This window comes from Apodemus sylvaticus, chromosome 9, assembly GCF_947179515.1.
Source record: "Apodemus sylvaticus chromosome 9, mApoSyl1.1, whole genome shotgun sequence".
NCBI classification, from domain to species: domain Eukaryota; kingdom Metazoa; phylum Chordata; class Mammalia; order Rodentia; family Muridae; genus Apodemus; species Apodemus sylvaticus.
Genome location: NC_067480.1, coordinates 80,028,246 through 80,038,904, shown reverse-complemented (window position 1 = coordinate 80,038,904; position 10,659 = coordinate 80,028,246). Strand labels below are relative to the sequence as shown.

The following is a 10,659-nucleotide window of genomic DNA, read 5'->3' as shown; positions in this document are numbered from 1 at the left end:
ATATAAGAGCCTTTGAGCCTTTGGACCATACTCCTGGGTCTTGCCCGGGTGTTAGTGCTTGGGAGTGAATGGACCGATCGTTTCAGGGCCGGAGTGAAGGGCTGGAGAAAAGCATTTGTCCTTTAAGCTAAAAAATAAGCACCTCAAGATGCAGGCATGCTTTGCAAGGGGGGCACAGACACTGGTGGGACCAAGAGCCCCGCCCCCAGGGCTCTTACCCTCAAAGTCTGCCCCTCACTGGTCCTGTGCAGGGCGGAGGCCTAGGAAGCTTATCCAGCTGGAGGTCAGACCTTCCGGGAATCTCCTAATGGTCTTTACACGGCTAAGCTGGCCGGGGGCCTGCCCCCCTTCCAGAGGTCCCTTCACCACCAATCAAGTTCAGTTTCCTCGAGACAATGAGAGGGCTGCTCAGACCAAAGAGAGAGGATCCTGAGGTCAGCGGAGGACTCGGAGGAGGCACCGGCACCTGGCTTGGCTCCGTCTCGTTCGTTCTAGAAGCCGGCATGGGGCAGCAGTTCAGCTGGGAGGAGGCGGAGCACGCCGGGGAGATGGATGTGGCGGAGCTGCAGGAGTGGTACAAGAAGTTTGTCGTGGAGTGTCCCAGCGGGACGCTCTTCATGCACGAGTTTAAGCGCTTCTTCAAGGTCACGGGCAATGAGGAGGCCACCCAGTATGTGGAGGGCATGTTCCGAGCCTTCGACAAGAACGGGGTAAGGAGCCCTGCAGGGGAGGGCCTGCAACCCACCCATCCGCAAGCTCCTCAGAGGAGACCACAGCTCCACTCAGATGTTCTCCTCGAGATTCCTCTTGCCCCCATACCCCCACCATTTGTCCCTTCCTTCTTCTCTTTAGCTCCCTACATCTTCCTGAAGACTAAAGGTCACGGACACACAGCCCGGGCCTTCTCTGTGCTTCTTAAGCTAAGGTTCTGCAGCAGGACAAGCTTTTACAAACCCGATAGAACCCCTGTTGCTCTCTGTCAATGCAAGGGTGTGAGATGGCCCAAAGTTTTCTTAGCACAGATCAGCAGCACCTGCCTAGGGTCCTTCAGACCGCTCAGTTCTTCCCTGTGGTGGATGCTGGCGGGGGCTTCACGCAGACTGGGAGGGGAGGGGAGGGTTGCAAAAGCACTTTCTATCTTTTTTTAAGAGAGTGTGTGTGTGTGTGTGTGTGTGTGTGTGTGTGTGTGTGTGTGGTTTGTGTAGGTACCTGTGGAGGCCAGAGGAGGCATCAAATACATTAGAGCTAAATTACACATATTTTCGAGCTGCCCAGTGTGGGTGGGATCCAAACACCAGGCCTCACCTCGGCCAGTAAGTACCCTTAATTAACTACTGAGCCTTCTCCACACTTCAAGTCATGGGGCATTACCCGAATCAGATCCTTCCAATGGCACCCAGCAGCTAAAAGACACCGAACTACATAATACACACATGGAGTGTGTGTGTGTGTGTGTGTGTGTGTGTGTGTGTGTGTTTGCAATCATGTGTTCATGCGTGGAGGGTACCCCCTGTGCATATGGAATCCAGAGACTGACCTGAGGTGTCAGTCCCTAGGGCACGGCCAGCCTGTTTCTGTGACACCATCTCATTATCTAGAGCTCACCATCTACGGTAAGCTGACTCCAGTGTCTGCTCTCTCAGCCCAGGGACAGCAAGTAGATGCTACTACAGTCAGCATTTGCAAGGATTTTAACTTATGTATGGGTGTGTGCATGTGCATGCAGTGCCTGCGGAGACCACCAGAGGGCAATGGTTCCCATGAAACTGGAGATAAAGGTGGTTGTGAACCTGCAAAGGTGCTGAGAACACAATTGAGAACCTGCCCTAAGTGCTGAGCCGGCTCTCTAATCCCCTCCCCCCTTCCCCACCCCACCAGCCTTTGATGTAGGCCACTGGCATGACCGGTGTTTAGTGGTCTGAGCCATCTCCCCATCCCTAATTTATTTCAGTGCTGCTGTCCTTCAAGCAACCCAGGCCCATGTTCTCAGCATCTCTTACTATCTTCCCAAACATTTCTTCTCTCTCAATCCTAGTGCATAAAATCTGTATTAAAATCTCTTAGACTTGAGCTTTGCTTCAAAAAAGTATTTTAATTCGGGGGCTGACTGCACGGCTCAGTGGGTAAGAGCACTTGCTACCAGGACTCATGTGGTAGCTCTCAGCCATCTGTAACTCGCGTCTGGGGCATTCAGAGCCCACTTCTGACCTCCACAGGTTCCAGACACGCTCATGGTACAGGCAAAACAGTCGCACACATAAAATAAAAAAATGAACAAGGAAAGACCTTGTTTTTAAAGGTTATCTGTGTCAGTATCTGTCTTAGTCAGGGTCTCTATTCCTGCACAAACATCAGGACCACGAAGCAAGTTGGGGAGGAAAGGGTTTATTCAGCTTACACTTCCATGGTGCTGTTGATCACCAAAGGAAGTCAGGACTGGGACTCAAGCAGGTCAGGAAGCAGGAGCTGATGCAGAGGCCATGGAGGGGAGTTTCTTACTGACTTGCTCAGCTTGCTTTCTTATAGAACCCAGGACCACCAGCCCAGGGATGGCACCACCCACAAGGGGCCCTCCCCACTTAATCACAAATTGAGAAAATGACCAACAACTGGATCTCATGGTGACACTTCCCCAGCTGAAGCTCCTTTCTCTGTGATAACTCCAGCCTGTGTCAAATTGACACACAAAACCAGCCAATACACTGTCCTGCAGCCCTCTGTGTGGTATTGTGTTATGTTGAAAACATTTTTTTTGAGATAGGTTTTACTATCTAGTCCTGGCTAACCTGGGACTCTCCATGTAGATCAGGATAGCCTCGAACTCACAGAGCTCCACCTGCCTCAGCCTCCTGAGTGCTGGGATTAAACACACGGAATCTCATGTCTGATGCCCCTGAAGTAATATAATACAAAGCCTATTTCAGCTCTGAATTGAGGGGATACATGGGTAATTTGAGGGGACTGTAAGGGCGGTGCCCCTTGGTGCAGAAGAACTTGTGCCACGCTGACCCCAGTGTAAATGCCACTTGATGTCTAAAGCTGCCCAAGTCAGAAGAGAGGGAGGGATCAGCGGCGTCAGTGGGACCTCAGTCATGAGACACAGGGCACAGAGCCAACTTCAAAGCTCCCAGGTCTGTCCCCTCCTCCTCGAGGCTGTAGGAGCCTCATGGGGGCAGTGGTGTTGTTTTTAGTCTAAATTAAATTAAATGACAAGAAAAGTGGGGTCAGCTGGGTGTGCCGGCCCATGCTGCCACACAGCCTCTGGAAAGCTTGGCTCGTGTGAGTGAGCCCAGCGCAGACAGACCCTGCTTCAAACAAACATCCAGTCCAAGAAAGGGAGCCGATTTGCCCAAGGCCAAATGCTCACACATGCATCTTCTTTTTTTAAATGTACATCGGTGTTTTACCTGCATGTATATATGTATGAAGGTGTCAGAGCCCCGGAACAGGAGCTACAGACACTTGAGGGCTGCCATGCGGGTGCTGGGAATTGAAGCCAGATCTTCTGGAAGAGCAGCCAGCACTCTGAACCGCTGAGCCACCTCTCCAGCATTCCAGCATCTTAGTTTCTAGTCTAGTGTTCCTACTTAGAGGCCTGGGAGTTTTGTTGTTGTTCTTAGATTTATATGTATGTATGTATGTATGTGTATGTATGTACATATGTATGTATGTGTGTATGCATGCATGTATGTACATATGTATGTATGTGTGTATGCATGCATGTATGTACATATGTATGTATGTGTGTATGCATGCATGTATGTACATATGTATGTATGTGTGTATGCATGCATGTATGTACATATGTATGTATGTGTGTATGCATGCATGTATGTAAATATGTATGTATGGATGGATATGTTTATGAGTCTTTTGTATATATGCATATATCACACAGTAGTGTGACAATATTCCCTGATGCCCATGGGGTCAGAAGAGGGTGTCCAATCCGCTAAAACTGGAACTTTAGATGATCGTGAGCTGCCTTGTGGATGCTGGGAATCTCACCTAGGTTCTCTGGAAGAGCTCTTAACCGTTGAGTCAACTCTCTGGCCCATGTTTGTTTTGAGGCACGGTCTTATTTGTGACCTAAAACTTGAGACTTCAGCCCTCTCCCAACTCCGGCCTCTGCCTGGCTCTGTCCCTGCTCTCCCTTGCAGTACCCTTCCTGACAGTAGCCTGGTAATGGAGGGGTTTTGTTGTTAGTTTGTTTCAAAAAAGATGGAGGCTGGAGAGATGGCTCAAGATTCAGTGGACCCAGGTCTGAATACCAGCAACAACACGGTGGCTCGAATCCACCCGCAATTCTAGTTCAGGTGATCCAGTGCCCTCTTCTGGCCTCCATGGGCATCACACACACACACACACACACACACACACACACACACGCACATGTGCACAGACATACATACAGGCAATGTTTTCATGCACATAAAAACAAATTAAATAAATAAATCTACCCCCAAATCTGTAAGGGAGAGCCGATGCTGTCAGCTAGAATTCCTTTGGTTTGCTTGCTGATCTTCCAAGGCTGTGTCGCCTGGACTTGGCCTCCAGCCAGGCGCCAGGTGCACTTCTGTGACAGCTGCCGGGTGCACAGTGCTGCCCAGCCAGGGAGAGGCGGGGACAGGTCATCTCCTAGGAGCTTCCAGCCTGTCCTGGGTAGGTGGGCACCTCCACCCACCTCAGGCCACAGTGGGTAATTGTTGTTCACTAGAGCAACCCTGGATGAGGTTGACCCCAGTCAGAGCTGTCCCAGAAACAGTCCCAGCGTGTCTGTGCCCTACTAGGGGGGCACTGCTCCGAGGAGTGATGTCAGAATGAGCCTCACAAAGCTTGGGGGTCAGTGTGGGAACTGGGTTACGCTGAGAGAGGATAGGATAAGAATAGAAAACTCCGGACCAATGATGAGGAACGGCTCTCCAGACGCCGTGGCACGGGCTCGCCATCTCGGCTACTTGGAAGGGTGAGGCGGAGACTGAGCAGGGTCCCAGGGAAGGGAACAGCATGTCCAATGACACAAAGGTCCCCAGGTATTGCAGAGAAAGGGAACACTTGGGTCTGGGGGCACAGTGTCAATTGGGCTCAACCTGCCCTCTGGGGAGGTGAGGCTGGGGATGGGGTGGGGTCCTCACAGCAGCTATACCCGATGCAGGACAACACCATCGACTTCCTGGAGTACGTGGCAGCCCTGAACCTGGTGCTGAGGGGCAGCCTGGAACACAAGCTCAAGTGGACCTTCAAGATCTACGACAAGGACCGCAATGGCTGCATCGACCGCCTGGAGCTTCTGGACATTGTGGAGGTCAGTGTCTGGCTGTGGGCCGCCACCCCGCCCCATCCGCTCCTCATTCCTGGGGTTCTGCCTGAGGGTGGCCTGCTCAACAGGGAGCCACCTGTCACTGACTCCCGCAAGAATCGCTCGGTGTGTTCTCCGTGGCCATCAAGGTGGCCTGGCTGGAGAAGGAATCTGCCACCAAACGTGACATCCTAAGTTCAGCCCCTGCAATCCATAGCGTAGAGTAAGAGAACAGACTCCTGGGAGTTGTCCTCAGGCCACCACACGCCCACCATGGTACACATATGCTCACACATGCAAGATACACCCCCAACACACTCACTATTACACACATACACAATAAGAAGAAGAATAAATTTTGCCATATGAGATGGTGCACACCTTTAATCACAACACTCGGGAGGCAGAGGCAGGGGGATCTCTGTGAGTTTGAAGTCACCCTGATCTACAAAGCAAGTTCCAGGACAGCCTGAGATGCTACATGGAGAAACCATGTCTCAAAAAATAAAAAAAAATAAAATAAAACAAAAACAAAACAAAAACCAACGAAACAAAGTAAAACAGAAAATAACAACAACAACAATAAACTTTAATTTGAAACAGGAAAATAAGAAAACCAATCATCTAAGCAGCCATCCAAAGAAATGAAAGAGTACATTAAACCCAAAGAAATAAAAAACAAATCAATAAGGCAGAGAGGAAAGCTGGCTGTGAGTGACAGCTCATGCCTGCCATCTCAGATCACCAGTCAAGTCCAGGGTATCCCATGCGAGGGGCTGCAGGCGCCTTTGCCTGCAGAGTGAGACTCTGTCACAAACAGGAAGAAAACAAATGCGGAGAGAACAATTAGGAGTCAAAGTTCTCACTGCTGTGGCCATGTTTGAAGGAAGAACTTAGGGCAGGAAGCACTGGTTTGGTCCAGTTGGGTTTCATTGCCTTCTCTGGCCCATCACCATGGTGACTGGAGCAAGTGATGGGAGAGGCAGCCAGGAAGTGGCCAGGCGGAGACACACCCATCACAGACATCATCTAGAGACCCCATCTTCTAAGCTTCCACACTCTCCCTCCCACAGCTCGCTCAGGTTTTATGTCCATCAGTGGGTTAAGCGGGTCATTATATCAGAACCCTTTAGAGCTAGTTGGCTCTAGAAACCCCCTCACAGGCACTGACTGAACATCTAAGCAGCACTCGGTCAAACCAAGCTGACAGGTCACCCTCAACTGACACAAAAGCCGTCAAGAAACAAAATCAAAACTGGTTCTTGCCGGGTGGTGGTGGCTCACGCCTGTAATCCCAGCACTCTGGGAGGCAGAGGCAGGCGGATTTCTGAGTTCGAGGCCAGCCTGGTCTACAGAGTGAGTTCCAGGACAGCTAGGGCTACACAGAGAAACCCTGTCTCGGAAAAACCAAATCCAAAAAAAAAAAAAAAAGAGAGAGAGAAAACTGGTTCTTTTCGTGGGGTGGGAGGGTTATGTGTAGCGTGGATTTGTGGAATTATTTTTTAAACAATCCATGTTTTACTGTTTTATGTGTCCCGATGATTTTCCTGAACCGTTTTCTGAACCATATGGCTGTGCCCTCAGGAGCCAGAGGAGGGGGGTCAGATCTCCTAGGACGGGAGAGATGGAGCTGTGAGCCACCATGTGGGTGCTAACAATCCAGCCCAGGGCCTCTGGGAAAGCAGCCGGTGTTCTTAACCACTGCATTATCTCTCCAGCCCCTCCACTTTGTAATTAATCTCTCATTCTCAAGCCCTTTGATTCCATTAAGTGGGCTGCCCCCCCCACATCCATCATTAGTCGAGAAAATGCCAAAATGCCAAATTGTTGTGTGTAGCTTTTACTGCCCTGCCTGCGATCTGGGAACAGGCCAAGCTGCCCAGCCCCCACCCGGCTTCCCTTGAAACCACGGATAAAAGACACACACAGGTGGTTCATTTTCAACTTGTCTTTTGACACAATTGCTGGGCCCTACTCTCTCCCGCCGGGAAAGCGGAAAAGCGCGCCTTTATCAATATTCTAATCATGGCTTCTCAGCCTTTGGGCTAAGGTCAAGTGTAGTAGGAATATTCCTATCTCTGCACCTCCCACCCGCCCTAAACTGTAGTGGCTCAGATACATGTAGTCCCTGCTAAACTCCCCTGACCACCCACCTGCAGCGGCCTGTGTGACCGCTCTGTTTTGAGACCTCACATGGCTGGTCAACTTGTCTCCATCAGAGGATTGGCAGACTTTCCTCTCTTTCCTTGCAGCCTTCTCTTTTTCTCCAGGGACCCAGAAGTCCCGCCTATTCCTTCAGCCCGGCAATTGGCCCGTGGCTTCTTTACTGACAGATCAAGAACCAATCGGAGAACAGGACAGCAGGCTATGCCAAATAACTTGCCTGCTGGAGGCATTGTTGGGGTTCCCTCTCCCTGACTAGCTGTCAAATGGACCGTGACATTCTGTGTCACGAAGACGCCAAGCTGGGAGGCCAGTACCGGGTGGTGGCACGGTGGTGAGGGACACGGGTCCCTGAGAGTCTGTCGGAGGAACCTAACTCTTTCTCTCGGCAGGCGATTTACAAGCTGAAGAAAGCCTGCCGAGCAGAGCTGGACCTGGAGCAGCAGGGCCAGCTGCTCACACCCGAGGAGGTGGTGGACAGGATCTTCCTCCTGGTGGACGAGAATGGAGATGGTAAGAGAACAGCAGTCTGCCGGGAAACCGCGATGTCTGTGAGATGCGCCCACCACAAGCCCCCACCCCACCCCCCACGTCCCTGCTACTGATACACGTGTTCGTGTCTGTGAACTGGCAGAAGAAAGGATGGCGTGAAAGATCAAGGGGAAGCCAAAACCATCCGAGCGAGCACACATTTATAGTAGGTTAGAGCACTTCCGAGAGTGGCTGGTGAAGTCCGGGCGGGCAAATAAAACTAATCTTTTTCATTTTGTTTTATATTAAATGGGCATTTCGCCTGCACGCATGTCTGTGCAGCATGTGTGTGCTGTGCCCACAGAGGTCAGAAAAGAGTCTTGGATCCCCTGAAAGTGGAGTTACAGACAGTTGGGAAGCACCATGTGGGCGCTGGGATTTGAACCTGGGTCCTCTTCAAGAGCAGCCAGTGCTTTTAACCCTTGAGCCATCTCTTCAGACCCATTTATTTTTTAAGATTTAAAAAAAAAAAAAAAAAAAAAGGACCAGACATATAGTTCTGTGGATAAAGGCATTTGTCACCATGCCTAATGGCCTGAGTTAAATCCATGATACTCAAGTGATTGAAGGAGAGAACCAACCACTGGTCCCTGTGGTGAGCATGTACACACACACACACACACACACACACACGCTTGTGAGTTGCAAGAAGCTCCTTTAGAGAAGTGACAAGCTACAAAGAATCTCAGGATGCAGTCGAGCTTGTGGGAGAGGAGGCCCTCCCCATATTCCCCCTTCTCTGCCTCATGACCCTGTCTCCCTTGCTTGACCAGGCCAGCTGTCTCTGACCGAGTTCATTGAAGGCGCCCGTCGCGACAAATGGGTCATGAAGATGCTTCAAATGGACGTCAACCCTGGCGGCTGGATCACTCAGCAGAGGCGGAGAAGCGCCATGTTCTGAGAGCCCAGGGACCCTGCAGGGGCCCACACTGCCCTCCAAGACTCCTCCAGGGTCCCCCCAGGTTTACAACGTAGCCAGAGGACTGACCTGGTTGACTGAAGCCTGTTCCTGGTTGGTGTGGACTTCCCGACACCCCCAGAATGGGAAAGCAACAGGCCAAGCAATGGCTGCTGGGTCTGAAGTGGGGTTCCCTCCTTTCTTCAAGATTTACTAGCATTGTAGGGGTCCGACATTACTCTGCTCCACGCCTGCTCCTGGAAGAACTGGGCTTTGACTGGGAGATGTGGGGCTCCTACTGATCTTTAGGTGTTCTCAGAGGAAATGGGGCCGGTGAGGGGTTGGGTGGATCAAAGGCTGGTAGAATGCAGTCTGGGAGAAAGCAAGGATGGGGAAGGATCATAATGGCCCAGCCCAAGCAACCTGAACACCATCTGGGGAGGACTCTCCCCAACTCCTCCCCAGGGGGTCCTCACCAAGGATGACAAAAGGGAAGGCTACCTCTGCAATCTTCCACCCTTAGAGGCCTGGCGCTTATGGGGGACGCTTCAGCTCCTCTCGGTGCTGCTCCCCAGTTCCTTCTTCTCATCCCATCTCTAGTGTGAGCCTGCCACCATCTCCAGCCATAAGCCCACATGCCTCCTTAAGGGTGAAGACATCGTCTCTCCATCTCTGGGGGGAACTTGGCATTTGAGTTCCAGGCCAGACTCTGCCTCCGACAGCTGTTGGACTCCCTAACCTCCTGTGGGTCGACTAGACAGTTTCCAGGTTATCGTGTAAAAGTCCTTCACGCACCCAATATAGAAGCTAGACTACCAGGGAACCTCTCTGCCTTTCTCTGCCTCTTTCCATCCGTGCAGCAGGGGAAGGCACCTCAGAGGACAGGAAGTAGGACCAGTGTCACACTTAGCAATTCTCTCTGGAGCCTGATGGATTGATTATTGGTGTTAACTTGAATAGATTTCATGTTAAAATACAGTAAACTAAGTTATTGTCCTGGAGGTGAAGTTTGTTTGCTTGTTTGAGCAAGGCCCCACACTGTAGATCAGACTAGCCTGGAGCTCACTGTATAGCCCAGGTTAGCCAGAACTCCTGCCTCAGGCTCCAGAGCCTTGAGATTATATATGTGAGCTAAAATGCCCAGGTTTTTGTGCTTGGGAGAAGGGTTGTTTGTTTTCATTTTATGCAACAATTGAGACAGTTTCAGAAGCCCAGGTCAGCTTGAAACCCATGGCAATCCTCCTGCCTCAGCTTTCTGAGTGCCGTTGTCACAAGCATGCACCACCGTGTCCAGCCCCTTGCTGCTTGCATAACGTATATGTACCACTGTTCCTAGCATGAACTTGAAGTGTTTTTTGTTTATTTTTATTTTATGTGTATGGGTGTTTTGTCTGCATATGTCTATGCACCACGTGTGTGCCCTGTCCACAGAGGGCACTCCTGTGGCACCGGAGGTACAGATGTTTGTGAGTCTCCATGTGAGCCCTGGGAACCAGGCCTGGGCCCTCTGCGAGAGCCACCAGTGCTCTTACCTCGGAGCCATCTCTCGGCGTTTCGTAGTTTTATAGTTTGTAGAATGTTGCTATAAAGTTCTCTTAAGAAAACGCTTAGAAGCCAGGCAGTGACTGCCTGAGGCTGTGGCAGCAGATGCCAGGTTCCAACAGAGGCCCCGGGGCTCTTTCAGAACTTCCGCATCTGCAAGGTCAAGGCCATGGCCTGGGGAAGTACAGCTGGGAGCGGGGCAAGAAGGTGGGAGGGGCCAGAGAGC

General features: G+C 51.1%; 1 protein-coding gene across 1 annotated transcript; it reads left to right on the top strand.

The window, feature by feature from the left end:
* The first annotated feature begins 503 nt into the window (after positions 1-503).
* On the top strand, positions 504-9,892 carry Guca1b (guanylate cyclase activator 1B). The gene is made up of 4 exons (XM_052192465.1): positions 504-710; positions 5,156-5,305; positions 7,855-7,975; positions 8,767-9,892. Exons 1-4 carry the CDS (start codon positions 504-506, stop codon positions 8,892-8,894), a joined length of 606 nt encoding a protein of 201 aa, XP_052048425.1. The 3' UTR covers positions 8,895-9,892.
* The last annotated feature ends 767 nt before the right edge of the window (positions 9,893-10,659 follow it).